Below are 17,552 nucleotides of genomic sequence, written 5' to 3'. Positions count from 1 at the left end.
ATCGGGCGGAGACTGAGAAGCCCGGCACCGGCGACGTTTGGTGCATCTCCCGGCTCCGAAGGGGATTAATAAGACACCCTTTTGTATTTTGACAACCTCCTGTCTCTGTTCTTTATGAATTCCAAGTAACGAGTTTCTATCTTCAACATCTTGCTAAATCTTTAAAACCCCCCCTGCTCCTTGGCCCCTCCACGAACCCCTCAGTCTGCTCCACTTACACGGTGCACAACATCTCATACCTTCACACACCTCCATGATGCTCCCAGCTGTGAGAGGATCGCGTTTTGGGCCATTGGTTCGACATGGTCGCTCACTTCATACCACATCGCGATGCCTGTCAAGCGCCGAGGCTGCCCCGGCTGCCCGTCCAGCGCATTATGATACCTCTCAGCAGCTCTCCGCTATCGATGCCGTGAAGGAGAGACGGCTGAAAGCAGGAAAACTCGTGGCTGGAGTTGCTGCTGCTTCAGATAGTGACATGTTCAAGGGACCGGTGAGTTTAGGAGTTGGAGTGACAATTGTTCTGAAACTCACTGCAATAATAGACTACTGGACTACCCAAGTCCAAGCGATGGGATAGTAAGTGCTAAGAGAACACCTCAGATTTCATAAATATAGCTTACATATGTCTACAGGCCATTTGAGCCACGAGAGTAGGGTGCGAGAACCATGCACTCTCAAGCAAGCAGCTCGCTACATGAAGAAACCTGGCCTTATCTCACTGGGCGGTGGCCTGCCGTCCAGTGAAGTTTTCCCCATCGCTGAACTCGGTTTCAAGGTTCCCGTCGCACCAAAGTTCTCCGAGAAAGAGACTGAAGAATCGGGTCAAACTGTAACAATTGGAAAATATGACGTGAGAGATCGCGGAGGCACTTATGACTTGTCCATCGCTTGCAACTACGGCCAAGCCACGGGATCCCCGCAGATGATGAGATACTTGACTGAACACACTGAGATTGTGTATAACCCTCCCTATGCAGACTGGAAAGTTTGCCAGACAATCGGCAGCACTGGAGCATTAGAAGAGGCGCTACGGATGTTCTGTGACAAGGATCGTGGCGACTCAATACTCACTGAGGATTTCAGCTTCTCGACCGCCCTGGAAACAGTTGGTCCTCTTGGCGTGAAGGCATTTGGCGTGGCGATCGACGAAGAGGGCCTCGTCCCCGAGGCTATGGATGAGCTCTTGTCAAACTGGGATGCTAAGGAACGAGGTTCGAGGAAGCCCCATGTGTTGTATACTGTTCCTTCAGGACAGAATCCCACAGGCGCAACACAAGGAGCCGAGAGACGAAAGGCCGTCTATGCCGTCGCACAAAAGCACGATCTATACATCATCGAAGATGAACCATACTACTTCCTCCAGATGCAACCCTACACGGGTCGCGACCAGCCAGAAGTGCCACCACCAGAGACGGTGGAGGAGTTTGTATCGTCTCTCATTCCGTCACTTCTAAGCATCGATGTTGACGGACGAGTTATGCGTATGGACTCCTTCTCAAAGGTTCTCGTGCCAGGCTCCCGTCTTGGCTGGATAACAGCGTCGGAACAAATTGTTGAGAGGTATATCCGACACGCTGAAGTCGCAAGCCAGGGCCCCAGTGGCTTCTCCCAGGTCATTCTGTATAAGTTGCTTGATGAGACATGGGGACATGAGGGTTACTTACGATGGCTCATGAATTTGCGACTGGAGTATACAAAGAAGCGCAATGCTCTTCTGGCCGCTTGCGAAGATCACCTACCTAGTGATCTTGCTAGTTGGACCCCCCCCGTTGCTGGCATGTTTGTAAGTGCACCGCACCGATCCACATGGAAACCGTCGACTAACTCTGCAAGATGTGGATTAATATTGATCATACAAAGCATCCTGAAGCAGGAAAGCGAAGCATCGTCGATATCGAAGAAGAGATTTTCAACTCCTGTATCGAGAATGGTGTTCTTATCGCCCGGGGCTCGTGGTTCTTGACTGAGAAGGACAAGGCACCACCGGGACTCTTCTTCAGAGCGACGTATGCATCTGCAACGCCTGAGAATATGAACAAGGCCATTGAAAGATTCGGGAAGGCTGTGAGGGATAGCTTTGGTAGGAAGTAGACTTTGTCTTGGCAATCAGTTGCTGGAAGCAGGGACAAGTTTGAAGATTAAGACAGTTAAGAACACATAAGCCAGTCTGTTTTGGGGGAAAAGAATTATAAGTACGAACATCTCGATATCGTGCATATCAAATTTGTGCATCATCCGCGCAATCATCATTATTCACATAACACCAAAAGACTAATCCTGGGCTTCCCAGAATGCAACCTTGACTCCCTGGCCTGGTGACAAGACAATGTCTGCTTTGAGGAGCGGCTCGCCTCCATCAACGTCCTTCATCTGACTCTCCACACGATCAAATTTCTGGAACAGGCGAACCAGAACATAGCTCATCTCCGTCAAAGCAAACTGCTGACCGATGCAGATTCTGGGACCAGCGTTGAAAGGGATGTAATCATGGGGCTTGGGATGCCAGTGGGCCCATCTCTCGGGGCTGAAGATCTGAGGATCAGCAAATGTATCGCTGATAGGAGGATACAGATCCGAACGTCTCTGCATGACGAGGGTGGAATATGCAACTGGCGAGTCCTTCAGAACGGGGAGCGGCTCAGAACCATCTGGACCGCCGCCTCGAGGAAGGGTCGTGTCCTTGAGAGCAAGACGAACGTTGAAAGGAACAGCCGGGTATAGACGAAGAGTTTCGTTGAGAACAGCCTTGAGATAACTCATACTCTTGAGATCCTCGTATGTTGGCGTGCGCTCAGTTCCAAGTGTGGAAATGATCTCAGCGCGCAACTTTCTCACAGCATTAGGATATCTACCAAGTTCATAGAGAGTCCACGATAGCGTCGCAGCAGTGGTATCTCGCCCCGCAAGCAGAACAGCGATTATCTGATCACGGAGGACTGTTCGGTCCCGTGTAAAGCCAGCGAGTGCATGCAGAAACGTATAGCTGTGATCGTCCTTCGTCTTGGAAGCCAACTCTTCGGGGCTTAGACGGAGTGCACGTTCAATGTAGAAGTTGATGAAGTGGTTGACCGTGTTGAGACCGCGCCAGAAACGATACTTGGGGATAATATGGCGAAGTTTTCCGACACGAGCGATGATGTTTTGAATGTGCTGAACTTCATTGAAGGCTTCTGCAAATTCTTGCTTTGGCGTACTGGGTTGTATATGTCAGTGAATGATCCATATCATATCATATTACTCGTTGGTTGGTTACTCACGTGAGAGACTTGACATCCCACCCGAGAAGAAACTCAGTAGCCACGTCGAGAGTATAGCGGAAGAATAAATCACTGATGTCCAAGACCTTTCCATCTGTATTGTTCATATCGACAAGTTGGCCCTCGCCTTGAAGTGGTCCTCGGTTCGCAATGGCCTTGAAAAGAGTCTGCATATGGGCCTCGAAGCAGTGCAAGTCACTCACACGGTCCCTTGTAAATTGAGGCCTGATGAGCTGCCGACTAGCATGCCAGGAAGGGCCATCAGTAGTGAAGATACTATCACCGAGAAAGTCCTTCCATTCTGCGTGGAATGGCTGTCCTTTGCCGTAGTCGACGAACTGGGTTGCCAATATGGCTTTGAGGTTCGCTGGGTCGGCGGTGAAAATTGTTCGAACACCAAGAAGGCGAGCCTCAGCCGTCCATGAGTTCAAGGGCCCAAAGATACCATCCCTCCAGGATGCCAGGTTGTTGTGCTTGACGGTAGATCTGACGAATCTCACGACGAGATCAAGGCCTGGAAGGGGTAAATGTGAATGGACTCAACATGCAAGGGTGGGATTCGACTTACTCCAAGGAGCATATGTTTTCAGTTGAGGTCCATAGCGACCGAGGCGTCTGATTCTTCGGTGTTCGTCAATGCGACAGATGATAGAATAGACTCCGTAGGCGATGAAGAGGACGATGAATGTGGTCTTGACGGAGATTTGCTCCAGAAGAGCTTCTACGACACCCATGCTGAAAGATTGAAGAGATCTACCAGTTTATAAGTAGTACAAAGTCAAACTCAACAAGCTAAAGTTTGCCTGGTAGAAATAGTATCCTGGGGTTCAAGCAATTATAGAGTGTGGGTAGCGCTTCTAGTCATGTGTGGTTGGATCTATCCGAGCATCAAGAGCACGGACGAGGACCAGATAGATGCAGAGCCCACTGGCCTCAACCGCCGTTAGTTACGGATCTAGAAGCTTATAAATATAACTCCCTGCCCATGCTCTACATCTTGGATAGGCTAGTCTCGTAGCACAGCAACTGTTGGAGGAACGGAAGTGCCATGATAACCGAGTCTCCGTGCCCGAGGACTTATGATGGGCAAAATGCAAGACAATACGTCACTTTTACAATCTCTTTCTTGAAGCGGTATGGCATTAACGAAACACCTGGCTTCCTACCGAGGCGATGTTAGTGATGAAGAGGGGATTTTCATATGCATGACCTCTGTATGGTGGGGAGGAGGGTTTTTCGCTTTGCATGATATGGCGGGGTAATTGATGTTTCAAATCAGCGATGGGATAATACCGGTACTGGATTCCCCTAGTTGTTGCTTTTCAATCCATTGGTGTTGTTGTTCCTTGACCCATTAGCCTTGTCTTGGCTGTGAATGGTCTCGCAAGCCAAACCGATGAGAGTCAAGGTTGGCCAGAAGCATAATGACTTATAGCAGCTTCCCCAGATTTCGCAAACTCTGCTCTCATCTCATCTCAAGATTTACTTTCGTTCTTAAAAAGCTAAATAACACGCGAGGTCGGAGTGGAAAACCGTTCTCGGTTCTAACACCGGCGGGGATGAACTCAACGATCAGGATACCCGATTCGGCAACCTGATCTACAGAGCACAAGCCCATATCCACATCCGCCAAAGAGAAATGGTCCAACGAATGAACGCTCACGAATGCGATTGCTAACCCATCATACAGTACGGAGTATCCGTACACTCCAGACCATTGGTTGTCTTTCCTCGGCCAATCATCTATTGCCCTACTCATCCCCGGATTCCTTCACATGCCGAGGTTTTACGGCTCTAGTGACGATCAAGACTTAGCGTAGATGCCTCGAGATGTCAGTACGCAACCCATACGGCGCCCGCGGTGAACCGATAAAACCAAGAGCGGATCATGCGGAGTAACAACCACGTCCGCTTTGACTTCATCTTCAACTTCATGCCCGACAAAGCCTTCTTTCGGAGCCGGCATGCTCCGCCCACCGTGCCGAGACTTCGGCCCCGCATTCCTTCCGGCTCCGTTTCAGGATTCAGTGCAAGAGGGTACGGCAAGATTCTGTTAATTGTTGTTTCATCAAACTATATACAAGGAAAGTCATGAGTGACATCGCCCGCTTCCTTATCCTTCAAACTGTGCGCACTCGGTAGCATTGCCCTGTGTGCAGAACGGCATCTGGATTGGCGAGGCACTTACACCACGAGCTACCATGCGCTCGCGCAGCTCAGCCAGTCGAGGTGCAGCGTCGTACTGCGATCTGTTCTGACCTGAGGCGTCGGTTCGGCCTGACCAGAGAACCTCGCCCATAACAGCGGCGCGGGGCCAGACGATAGTGTCAAGGTTGACGCTGTCGATGGTTTCTGTCCATACCGCCGCCTCACCGCCAAGGACAAGCTTGGCAGCCTCCTCAGACAGACCGGCACGAGGGTCGTGTGAGTAGATGAGCCGCCAGCTCTTGGTGGGGCCGCACCAGTCGTTGAACGGGTAGTAGGTCTTGAAAGCTTCGCCATTATCAAAGTTGAGCCATTGTCCACGACCACAATCAAGATACTTCGGTTATCAGTCAGCAAAAGTCACGTTTTCAAGGACACTGAATTGTCACTCACCCAGAAGTTATAATCGCTGTCAATGACCTTGTGACCAGCCTCAGCCATGGCCTTGACAGCGCCGTTGCCGAGCCACGACTGAATCACAACATCCTTGCCGAGTGTCATATTCCACTCAGTAATCATCTCCTCCCAAACAAACGGGGTCAAACCAGCGTCACGAATCCTGCCGTGAGTGTAATCGACAAACTTCTGCAAGAGAGGTGCCAGAACTTCAGTCTTGTTGGAGCGCACACCCGGGTCGAGCATGGAGTCGTTGTGGTTGAGCTCATCGCCGCCAGCGTGGAAATATGCGCTGTATGGTGAGATGCGAGGGAAGAGATCCTCAAACAAGGTGTCGAGGAAGTCATATACGTCAGTACTGTTCATCCGGAACGCACCACAGGGCGGTTCCTTACACCACCACTGATATGGCTTCTCGTTATATGCAACAATGAGATCCTTGTACGCAAGCTCAACCACACCAATGTGGCCAGGCATGTCAATCTCCATGATCACCTCGACTCCACGGTGGATACCATACTCGTAAATTCCGGCCAGGTCCTCGGGAGAGTAGGTGAGGCCTTTACGGTATGCTCCCTTCTCTGCCAGCTTGGGCAGAGCGGGAATTTCAAGAGGCCAAGACTGCGAGTCGGTTATGTGAAGGTGAAGGCGATTCAGCTTGCTCCAGGACATGGCATCGATGGTGCGCTTAATGTGTTCAACCTCGAAGAAACTACGGGCAACGTCAAGCAGAATACCGCGATGGGGATACTCGGGCGAATCCTGGATGGTGACAGGCGCGTGCGGCGTGTACCATGAAGTGCCGGAGCTGTGCTTGAAGAAGAGCTGCAAGAATGTCTCGAGTCCGTGCAGAATACCCGTGGAAGACTTGGCCTTGATAGAAGCCTCACCCTTTTCAGAAAGTGTGAGCGAATACGACTCATCAACCTCGCCAGCGAGAGGTTTGAAAGTGCTCTTGTCATCCTCCTCGGTTTGGACAATCTTGAGTGACTTCACCCACTGCTTCTTCTGCAGATCCGGCTCAAAATCCGAGTTGCGCTCACGAAGCTTCCATGGCACAAAGTTGTCGTTGAAGATGGCCTGAAGAGCACGTGACACACCGGCCTGAACGATCTGCTTGCTGCTGAACTTGGAACCGGCATCAGGCTGGTAGTTGTAAGTGTAGGGCATCTGTTTTTCAAGCAAGGTCTCAGTATCAAGTTGCGCGGAGTGGTTACAGGAATCAAAAACAGAACCAGGGGGTGTCCAGCATACAAAGTCTCCATTGTAGGTGATATCGATGCTTTGATCGATGAAGAGCACCTTGTCTCCCGTTGAGATCTTCTTGGGCACTGGCCATATGGCGTCGACGGGAGTGAGGGCGAAGGCGGCGATGGCCAGGAGAGCCTTGGCCTTGGACCACATATCGCCGATGTTTTTATTATTATACGATGAGAAATGAGAGGTGCAGAGTAAAGATGTGAATTGGGTGAGAGGACAAGTGCTTATGTACTGTATAAAGAAAGGGATGTATGATTTTGGGTGGATATGAATAGTATGGAGGATTTTAAGCGCCAGGCCCCGTTTAATAAGACTGGCGATGATCCCCCAGCTCCGCCTCGTCTGGTATAAAGGTAGTGAGTGGTGATCCCTAGCCTGGCTGGAGCTGGAGATGGAGCTGGAGCTGGGTTGGCTGGGCGGGGTTGAATTATTTATCTCCCGACAAAGGCTGATTCGATGGGATGGCGTCGAGCTTGTTTTCGATATACATGCGGCTGCAGGTAACTGCACTGCTAATCCAATCCAATCCAATCCAATCCAATCCGATAGCTCGATGTTGCTATCCGTCCAGGGCCTACAGTACAGTAGCTGGAGCTGCAGGGAGGAGAGGTGAGGAAGGGTATGACAGACAACCTTGAAGTGCGCGCAACGTTACGTTACACTACCACCCGAGATTTCCAGCGGTTGCTGTTTGCAGATGGTCTGGCTGTGGCCTTTTGTGCTGGCTGCACCAGAGAGAAAAAAGAAGCCAGTAAGTTAACTGATGGTGTATCCAACGGTCGGAGACAGGAATGGATGGATTGGTTTCAAGGATTCGATTCAATACGTCAAAGGCAAGGTTGGGTAAGTGGGATCTTCAACACGCGTTGCAACCCCCAGCCGAGTTCCGGTCAGTAGAGTAGCTGCCGTATGGTAGTCGACTATCTGCCTCAGGGCCTTAGGACACGGCACTTGAGGGGCTTGCAGTGGTGAGACAATAATGCCCGCATATGATTGACTCGATGGTCAGCCAGTTGCTATATTTGCGACAGTAGCAGGGCTGAGCCCGACAATGAAAAGGATCAGGATGAGGATACGTAGTGAGATAGATGAGAACCAGTCAGCAAGTAGCGGCAGTGGTACAGCCCCTCAGCACCAGGGGAACTATGGCAGCTTGATTCGTAGAGAGGGGACGAGGCTGGTTCTTTGCTGCGCTCAAGCTTCATGTTACATCAGCTGCTCACACTGCGTCTGCAGAGAGATGATTGTGGTCTGGAATCTCAGGTTTTGACGACCCATAGTTAGCATGATTGATGCTCTGCATCTTCCTGGTTAGATGGGGCTCTCGATGCAGTAAGCTTGTTGCTGTCGTATATTCTCGTTCACGTAGCAAGCTGCTAAGCTACTATTACTATGTAAAAAAAAAAAATTGCTAGAAACAATACTTGATAACACCAGACGATATCTTGACTACGTGTACTCCGTATACCGACTATGTACTCCGTAGGCGGGCTTCAAATACTTTCCTTGAGTCGTAGGTACATATGGGTGGCGACATGTTCCATGTCTCAGCCATCTCCAACCCCTCCAATTTACCTCCATACTACCTACTAACCTCCGGTTGGCAGGCTGGGTTAGTTCCTAGACTGGTAGACTCGCCCGGGGAAAGCTCCAAAAGCTACCACCTGACATCAATCAAGACATCCAAAAACTACATGTAACAAAGCAATTGATGAACTTGGAAAGAGGAGAAATGTAACCTTGGGTGGTAATGAACGTTGACGTTGACATCGACATCTAAACTGCTAGCCAGCACCGTTCTTTAGCCCCAAAACCTCGCTAGTTACCTAGTTACCTATCCAAGGAATTGGATACCGGGGCATGTTCTCAGTCTACGAGGAAACAAGCTTGAGTACCTAGGTACCTAGTACGAAGAAACAAAACGTCATTTTTAGATACTCTCAGATGACTGAGCAAAGAGATAGGTATGTTCATAATGATTCCATAAATAGCTTCGTCTTCATGGAGGAGGGAAGAAAGAAGTATACCCTAGCGTCCGAACAGCAACCAACATTTCCGTGTAAAAGCTGACAGTTGATGTTTATAAAATACAATAAAGAGAGTTTCATTGCAAATGCCACAAAGGCATGACTAATCGCATGTACTTCTTAGTCGTTGGCCACCGAAGCTTCTGGTCCGTGATAGATAGTGAGTGTATCATCTTTTTTCCCCCCTGTTCGTGAATGAAAGAGCCTCTTTGCTTGCTTAGCGATAGACAACAGTACAAACAGTAGCACTGTTCACTGCGACAGCTCATCCGTGAATGGACAACTGGAAGGCTGTCAGTTGTGCTAACTTTATTACAAAGAGAACAAAGTCACACTTGCATGAACCACGGAACAATGACTGATCGGCCCCATCACGTGACTCCACTGGCGCGGACCCATTCTTGACGACTTCTGCGTCCCTTAAGCAGACCTTTGCCAACTTCATCTCTATCTTGAATCAACCAAAACCTCGCTCCATTGCTGATTCGTACGACGTCGCAACATCACCAGATCACCCCTCATCTAGCGACTCGACGTCTGCGCTCTTTACTACATTGCGACCAGGAACTAGCTCACGCGACGCGATTTATTTTACTCTACGTATTCCAAAAGACGCGTCCCTGACTCAAAGCTTCGCCTCCGATCCAACTTCACGGCGAATTCTTCCGCCACCAAAACTCACCTCAACCTCACCACCTAAAATACTCACCCCACCCCGACTACGACTGCGCACTCATTCATCATGCCCGTCGAAGTCAGCCTCAACACGCCCCTGGCCGAGGCTCTCAATGCCGCCATCCAGCCCAAACTCGTCGAGGTTGGATGGGGAACTGGCGGTGCCGATGACTCCGCCCTAGCAGAGTATATTATACTCATGCTTGTGAACGGGAAGTCTCAGGACGAAATCGCCGCCGAACTCTCGGGAGATCTACTTGGCCTTGGCTCGGACGACCCCAGCACTCGCAACTTCTCTCAGTGGCTCTTTGAACAGATCGATGCTCTAAATGCTCAGTTTAACGGCGGGGGCAATGCAGCGCCTGGTTCAAGTCAAGACGCGACAACAGAAGGCGATGTGGATACAGACATGAATGCTGGTGATGTGTCAGAATTGAATGCGTATGCCAACCCCATCATATTACTTCGTATCACCAAATCACTGACTTCTACTAGACCTACCGGCCCACGCTCAATGCGAAACGGTAACCAGCGCGGGGGACGTGATAAGCGCATGTTCGGACAGATGAACAAAGCCATGGACCGAGCTGGCGATTCTGCACTTCACCGTGTTAGAGGCCAAACAGGAAGCGAACGTATCAACACTCATGGCCGTACACCGCCAAATGGGCCCAGAACAGGCCGCGGTGGAATTGGGCGACACAACAACCGCACTGCTAACCTTCAGGCTGGTCTCGCTAATATGGCTGCTGGCGGTCCTCAGGCGCAGTGGATGATGCAAGGTGGCCAGCCTAACTCGGCCGAGTTCGCCGCTATTCTGGAACAACAGAGCCAGATGATGCTTCAAATGCAACAGATCATGAGTGGTGGTGGATTTCAGGGTCCATATGGACATCAACGCCGTGGAGGAAAGTCTCTATTTGACCGAACGCAACACCCCGGCAGAGGTAACTACCGCAAGGGTTTCAACGACCGACAGAGCGGCAATAATGCTGGTTTCGAGGGCGAGGGCGAGGATGTCGACATGTCCGGCGAGAAACGTGAGCAACTGAACCCGGACGAGACGGTTTGCAAGTACAACTTGAGATGTACCAACAAGGACTGCAAGTTTGCCCACCAGTCACCCGCCGCCCCTCAGGGAACATCGGTCGATGTAAACGATAACTGTAGTTTCGGAGCTGCGTGCAAGAACCGAAAATGCGTCGCGCGGCATCCTTCACCAGCGGCCCGTCTGGCCCACCAGAGCGAACTAGACTGCAAGTTCTTCCCCAACTGCCAAAATCCTCAGTGCCCTTTCAAGCACCCATCAATGCCTCTCTGTCGAAACGGCGCTGGCTGCACAAATGCCGACTGCAAATTCACTCACGTCAAGACCAAGTGCAGGTTCAACCCTTGCCTCAACCCGAGCTGCGCTTTTGCGCACGAGGAAGGTCAGCAAGGTGGCTTTAAGGACAAGGTCTGGACCGCTGGTGAAAGCACAGAGCACCCCAGTGAGAGAAAGTTTGTGGATGACCAAGCTCCTGAAGAGCTCATCAAGGGGGAGGAGACCGATGTTAAGCAGGAGACTGATGTCATTGGTTAAATGAGAATGAGAGGAGGAAAAGGGAGATAGATTGGTCGAAAAGAGATCACGATACCCATGGTCAAAGTCCCTAGAAGCCCAGGGACGGGAAATATGCGGCCTTGATGAACAGAAAAGCTGTGAACGAAGGACATGTACTTTTACGGTTACTTTGTAATGTCTGTGGCCGATGTGGCAGAGCATGGAAGGGCGTTTGGGGGTTTGGTATTACTTGGTTGTATTTTGAAGCAGCCCAAGCCATCTTGTTTACTTTCTTATACATAGAGGCCAAGAAGAAAAAAGAGGCCAGTAGATTGCGCATCATGATGCTTCAAAGCGGTATGCGCGATGGGGAGAATGAAAACGACGGGTTTCATGGCTACTACGATGACTGTTCCCAACCACTTGTGATATTGTAATCCCGTGCTTCGCCAAAGAAGAATTTTGCAAATGGATTCAAACATCTAGAATTACCTTAACCTCAACCTGCCTTGTAGTAGATACCTATGATATTGGTAGGTAAGGTAGTCCTTTCACCGCGGTGCCCTGATGATGACGCACACGGAAGAATGCCGGCTCATGGCGCGGGACCCTTGGTTCAACACTCCACCATCTTTCGATCTTCCTCTTTCTCGTAACATACACTCATACATACTCAGCACCTCGGCCATGATCAATTGATCTCTAGCAATGAGTCGCCGTCGAGCAGAATCTACGGCTGTAGCTCTCCTGGGCTCACCAGCGAAACCTCACCTCCCACTGCCCCTCCGACGTCTTGATGCCATCCGGAGCCTCAGCACAAGCTCGGCACTGACTCGGCGACGACCCATTCTCGCGTGCAACTACACGCAGTCCTTCAACAATGGACGGAAATTTGTGTCGCAGGCGAAGGACGCGAATATCGCAGTCTTGGGAGGTGGATTGACGGGTCTCACGGCGGCATACTACCTCGCAAAGAAACTCCCCTCGACGGCCAAGATTACATTATACGAATCGAGTGATAGATTGGGAGGATGGATCAAGACAGATAGAGTACCCGTCGATGTTGAGGGGAAGAGCGGTACCGTATCTTTTGAGCGCGGTGCTCGGTCGTTGTCTTCTCTAGCTGGCAACACATTTCGCTTCGATGACCTTGTTCTCTACGATCTGGTAAGAACATTTGCTGCAGCACCAAAAGCGCACTCCGTTAACATGCCACACTCTAGGCTCTCGATCTTGGACTCGTTGTCAACTCCCCGAGGCAACAGCCACGATATATCTACTACCCAGACCATCTCGTTCCCATGCCTCCCAACGTTAGTATCTTTGATATCTTCCGTGAGCCGCTCTACCTTGAGAGCATCGGTGCCAGTCTTGGACTGGGCATCAACTCTTTGCGCAAGAGAACTCTCCCTTCCAAGGACTACTCGGTATCTGAATGGCTCTACGCCGTGAGCAACAGTCGAAAGGGCGTAGGTACCTTGGCTTCAGCCATGATGCATGGTATCTATGGCGGTGATATCAACAAGCTGAGCGCTCGCAGTGTTCTGGATCGTGTGTATTGGGGCTGGTACCTGCCAAACCCCGGCCTGTCGGCGCGCCCTATGCCTGTGGCTGAGCAGACTCTCCTCGAAACTCTAGGCCAGGACAAGCAGATTCAGAAGATGGCCCTGGAGCCAAGGAGTGCGCTGGTGGACTTTGGTGACAAGGGCATGGAGTCGCTGCCGCAAGCTCTATCTGCTGCCCTACGGGAGCAACCGAATGTCACCATAAAAACCGGCGAGGCCGTGCAAGATGTCGTTCACAATAAAACTAACCAGCAAGTTCATGTAAGATATCTTCCCCTTGTGGCCTGGTCGACGTTCCTAACAGCACATGTCAGGTTACCAGTTCCAACGCCAAGAACAAGTCCGAGCACAACTCCAAGGTATACGATAAGGTCATCTCAACGCTATCTGCACAAGATATTGCTCGTCTCACAGGAGACAAACTCCCTTCGCTCTCAACAGCACATTCCGTCTCTGTCATGACTGTCAACATCTGGTTCCCACGAGAAAATTTGAAGCCTCCCGGTTTCGGCTATCTCATCCCCAACTCCGTGGCCCCTGAGCTTAACCCTGAGCACGCTCTCGGTGTCTTTTTTGATTCTGACGTTCAGACTCGCTCAAAGGATGAGCCTGCTGGTACCAAGCTCTTCGTCCTCATGGGCGGCCACTACTACGATCGTCCTGATGTCACCCCCCCAACTGAGGAAGAGGCCATTCTCCAAGCTCGCAATCTGCTCGAGCGTCATCTCGGCATCCCGCGCGATGCTCCAGCTTATGCCACAGCCAATTTTGCTAGAGAGTGCATCCCTCAGCACTACGTTGGCCACCAAGATCGCCTGAGGGCTGCGCACACCGAGTTAACACAGAACTTTGGCGGGCGTCTTGCTGTCGCTGGTGGTTCCTTCACTCGTATTGGTGCTGTTGCTAGCCTGCGCGCCGGCTATGATGCTGCCACGGCGGCAAAGGAGGGCCTTGAAGCCACGGGCTTGGAGTATCTTAACGACATTCAGCAATTTTCTGTCGTTGCGACTTCACATATCCCTGTACGGCATTTTAAGTAGCGGGGAATAATGCATGTATATACTTTGGTGATGGGCCAAGGCCAGAGGTGTTTTAGAACGGAAAGGTGAATGCATATTGGGACAAAAAGCTGTATTATTACTTGATAGGCAATAGAAAGATATAGGTTAAGCGAGATGCAATAGCACGTCAAATCATTTACAATATCATCTACCCAATCAGCAGTTTTGTTGGCTTGAACCGTAGTCAATATAATGGTATTCCGTGTTCATATAGAGGTATCATTAAGCTATCGCAAAAACACTCAACCGCTTTGTTTTAAACCCTCCAGTTCGCCGCTCGTCTAATGATGATAATAAGAAAGAAGCCCGCCCAACCATGGTTGATGGAAATTAACCTCGTCATAATATGTGCAGTGTGATTGTTTTACTCCAAGATGACCACCTCTGGGTTGTTTTGGAAAGTCGAGCCAGCCAGTGGCCGGATAGCTTCGTCGATGGCTAGAAGAAGGCCAATGATGCCATTTTCGGGTCGGCCTGCTGCTCCAGTGACAAGACCACGCCAGTCATCCCCCTTCCCATCCCAAACAGGCTTGAGTGCTGCGGAAAATTCATCGTTGGAAGAAGGCAAGCCGCTAGAGGGAATCTTCCGCTCGATATGCCACCACGGCTCACCTCGACGCTGCTTGATCTGGCCGAGGAATGTGATGCTGCGCTGTACCTGTTGGTTTCCAGGGCCAGTGCCGGCAAGGAGGTACTCAAATGACATCTCATCCGTTGAGTTCATTACAAACTTGAACCGTCCATGGCGATGGGCTTCGATGTCGGACCATGCCTCCCTGATCTTCTTGAAAGCTTCCATGGTTGGTAGGGACACAGGGAGCCAGTCCATAAGAGCTCCAATACCATTAGCACCATTGACAAGCTTTTGCATCAAATCAGTGACTGGAAGGTGAGGATTAGTCTCCTGCACCTGGATGTCAATATTATTGTTGGAGAGATCCAGTGCCACTCTCCAGAGACGCGAAGCTTCGGCGTTCTCGACCGCCTGCGATGCTGGAGGTCCATAGGAGAAAGTCACCTCCTTCAAACTCACTGACTCGGCCTTTATAAAGCCCCTCGCCTTATCCAATGATTCAAAGAAGCTGACAAACCGATCCACGGCTTTGACCCGAGCTTTCAGGTTCTCCAAGATAGAGCGTCCGATATTTGAGCGCATTCGTAAGCAAAATTCGCCCGTACGTGCTTTCCAAGAGACATCGCGACCAACCATGTGGCCCTTGAGCATGGCGAACTTGGCGGGTTTGCTGACCTTGATGATAGCATCGGAAACGCACATGAAAGCAACATCTGAGATGGGACCACCTGCACCAGAGGCTTCTTTGTCGACAGGCTCAACACCCTTAAACCTGATTGAGACGATATTGTCGGCCCATGGTTGCCTGGTTGAAATGCCCGATGTGGATGCAGTTGGCGCAACTGGTCCAAGCCTAGAGGTCTCTGGACCAGTGCTGGACTCATTTGCAGCCTTTGCATTATTCTTCTCCGCCGTGTTGGGGACCATGGATGGGAAGATGTCTGAGAGAGAGATTTCGAGGGTCGGGAGTCGGACCTGCTGGGGAAGAGACCAATTTCTTGTGTCTTTCAGTAGGAACCTGATGTTGTGCCGATAAAGCTCGTGTTGGTCCACTGCCTGAGCAATCATGCCAGTCGCGAACAGGGTTAGGTTGTTCCAGAACTCATCTTCAAGATGAGGATAGCCCTTATTGAGAGGAAGCTTCGATGACAAGCGATTCGACTGTCCATTTGCGTTTCGGCTGCTGTCAAACATGTTAGTGCATTGCAAACACAACTATTGGTACTTTATCCCAACTTACACATCAACAAGCCACCACGCATCCCCGCTCGGACTCAGCATGACCATAACGAACCAGTTTGGGTCCCAGCCAGTTCTCTGAAGCCAAATCGTTTTGGTCCATTCGCGGGTATTGGTCAAAGATCTCAACTCATCCTTGCTCAAAGGACTCTTCTTGGTAGTCCAGCCTGTCGTACTTCCGCGGCGAATAAGCTCATCTTCCATGACTCCACATCTCACATTCTCCAAGCAAGCTGCGCCGTCATCCGCCGGATTCTTTCCGTTATTTAATGAATGTTCATGTTGGATGGTGAACTTCGAATGAGGCTTGACAGCGAAAACACCAGTTGTTGGCTCCACAAGCAGGGATGCGCTATCTTTGTAACCGACCTGCATACTTAAGAATGAAGTCGCGGGATCATCGTGAGAGATGTTCAAAATCATAGCAGCATCTCGATTTTGGAAACGAGGGAAGGCCTGCAATCTGCTGTGTATGCTGCCCAAAAGGAATTCAACATGCCGGCCAATAACCGTCTTCAGAAGGGTCTCGGCTGATAAGTTGTCCGCGTCGAAAGAGATATTCGTGTCCTTCACCTCCTTATTGTCTCGATACCATTTCGCCACCAAGTGACTTGAGGACTTGGGATCAGGTTGGCCATTGGGCTTCCGGCCGCTATTGACGGCGACTAAGATCCAACTCTTCGGACTACCAAGCTGTGTGCGCGAAGTCCAATATTGAATTGCCAACGCTCGATTGAGTGGCTCGACCTTGAGTGTTCCCGTCCATGAACCTCTGCTAAGTTGACTTGCTTGTCTCTTGAGCTCGTTGAGCTTATGTGTGAGGACCAGTTCGTGTAGGAATTGATAACAGCCTAACAGTCCGTCTTTGCTGAGGATATCATTTACCTGCCCCTCTAGGTAATTCTTTAGACCGTCGGGAATCGAGGATGCTGCTGGCTCAAAAGCGAACCGGAAGTCGATGAACCAAAACTGTTTCTCGAAATCTTCGTCTGCGATTGTGAGATCAACCTCGAATTCTCCCGCAACTTTAAATGTTACTCGGCCGGAATCGATTTCGTAGTTTCTGAAGTGATATGGGATCTTGTCGAAATCTTCTAGGTTAAGTCGCAATGATAGTTGAGTATCGAGATCGCTGATCCATTGAATTTGTTCCTGTCGTGTTAGGGGGGGTGGCTCGATGTAGGAGAGCTAGTAGCAAAGTCAGCTTGGTCACCGTTGTCTCGCGATGCGCAAAACCTACATCAGGCATCCAAGCGGCCTCTCCAGTTGACAGTACTTGGAGGGCTGTTTTCAGATCAGGACTTGGCATTCTCGCAAACGTCAAATCCCTTTTGACGTGACCCATAACATCCAGGGCCCCGGAGAACAAGACCTCTTGCCCTTGGAGGTGAAATCTCAGGTCGATAAGCTTGCTAACCATGTCGGCCTTTCGACTCCATTCTGTAATCACAAGTGCTTTAACCCATTTCCGATGCTCCCTCATAGCAAAGTTCAGTATCGATGTCTTCTTGGCAATGTTTTCGCCAGAACCGTCTTCGACGTCGCTGTTCGGTACCGTCGAGTTTCCATTCATGGCGGCAGCAGGCAAAGGCATCTTTGCCAGTGCGGCAATCTGATCCTGGAGCGCATTGTGAGTCGATTGCGCGAGTCGCGTAAGAACCTTGGATAGTGGTATGTAGCCCTGAGTGATGTGGACTATTTCGCTGGCAGGATCGCTCATCCTGGAGGAGTAGGTGGTTGGTCGTAG

The 17,552-nt window shown here is 50.5% G+C and overlaps 6 protein-coding genes across 6 annotated transcripts; 3 read left to right on the top strand and 3 right to left on the bottom strand.

Annotated features, from left to right (window-relative positions):
• Positions 1–256: 256 nt before the first annotated feature.
• FPRO_00658 (uncharacterized protein) lies at positions 257–2,094 on the top strand (the record flags this gene model as incomplete). The annotated part of the gene is made up of 4 exons (XM_031223980.1): positions 257–493; positions 546–579; positions 636–1,786; positions 1,837–2,094. The coding sequence occupies 4 exons, from the start codon at positions 257–259 to the stop codon at positions 2,092–2,094; spliced, it is 1,680 nt and encodes a 559-aa protein (XP_031075813.1).
• A 180-nt stretch (positions 2,095–2,274) lies between these two features.
• Positions 2,275–3,994, bottom strand: FPRO_00659 (uncharacterized protein; the record flags this gene model as incomplete). Its single annotated transcript, XM_031223969.1, has 3 exons — positions 2,275–3,196; positions 3,261–3,774; positions 3,829–3,994. The coding sequence occupies 3 exons, from the start codon at positions 3,992–3,994 to the stop codon at positions 2,275–2,277; spliced, it is 1,602 nt and encodes a 533-aa protein (XP_031075812.1).
• A 1,379-nt stretch (positions 3,995–5,373) lies between these two features.
• FPRO_00660 (uncharacterized protein) lies at positions 5,374–7,265 on the bottom strand (the record flags this gene model as incomplete). Its single annotated transcript, XM_031223958.1, has 3 exons — positions 5,374–5,802; positions 5,859–7,031; positions 7,116–7,265. The coding sequence occupies 3 exons, from the start codon at positions 7,263–7,265 to the stop codon at positions 5,374–5,376; spliced, it is 1,752 nt and encodes a 583-aa protein (XP_031075811.1).
• A 2,625-nt stretch (positions 7,266–9,890) lies between these two features.
• On the top strand, positions 9,891–11,405 carry FPRO_00661 (uncharacterized protein; the record flags this gene model as incomplete). The annotated part of the gene is made up of 2 exons (XM_031223947.1): positions 9,891–10,264; positions 10,319–11,405. 2 exons carry the CDS (start codon positions 9,891–9,893, stop codon positions 11,403–11,405), a joined length of 1,461 nt encoding a protein of 486 aa, XP_031075810.1.
• A 669-nt stretch (positions 11,406–12,074) lies between these two features.
• FPRO_00662 (uncharacterized protein) lies at positions 12,075–13,971 on the top strand (the record flags this gene model as incomplete). The annotated part of the gene is made up of 3 exons (XM_031223936.1): positions 12,075–12,533; positions 12,590–13,192; positions 13,246–13,971. 3 exons carry the CDS (start codon positions 12,075–12,077, stop codon positions 13,969–13,971), a joined length of 1,788 nt encoding a protein of 595 aa, XP_031075809.1.
• Positions 13,972–14,356: 385 nt separating this feature from the next.
• Positions 14,357–17,525, bottom strand: FPRO_00663 (uncharacterized protein; the record flags this gene model as incomplete). Its single annotated transcript, XM_031223925.1, has 3 exons — positions 14,357–15,749; positions 15,807–16,993; positions 17,046–17,525. 3 exons carry the CDS (start codon positions 17,523–17,525, stop codon positions 14,357–14,359), a joined length of 3,060 nt encoding a protein of 1,019 aa, XP_031075808.1.
• Between the last annotated feature and the right edge of the window lie 27 nt (positions 17,526–17,552).

Source organism: Fusarium proliferatum, assembly GCF_900067095.1.
Source record: "Fusarium proliferatum ET1 genome assembly, contig: FPRO_scaffold001, whole genome shotgun sequence".
NCBI classification, from domain to species: domain Eukaryota; kingdom Fungi; phylum Ascomycota; class Sordariomycetes; order Hypocreales; family Nectriaceae; genus Fusarium; species Fusarium proliferatum.
This window is presented reverse-complemented; position numbering and strand designations above follow the sequence as displayed.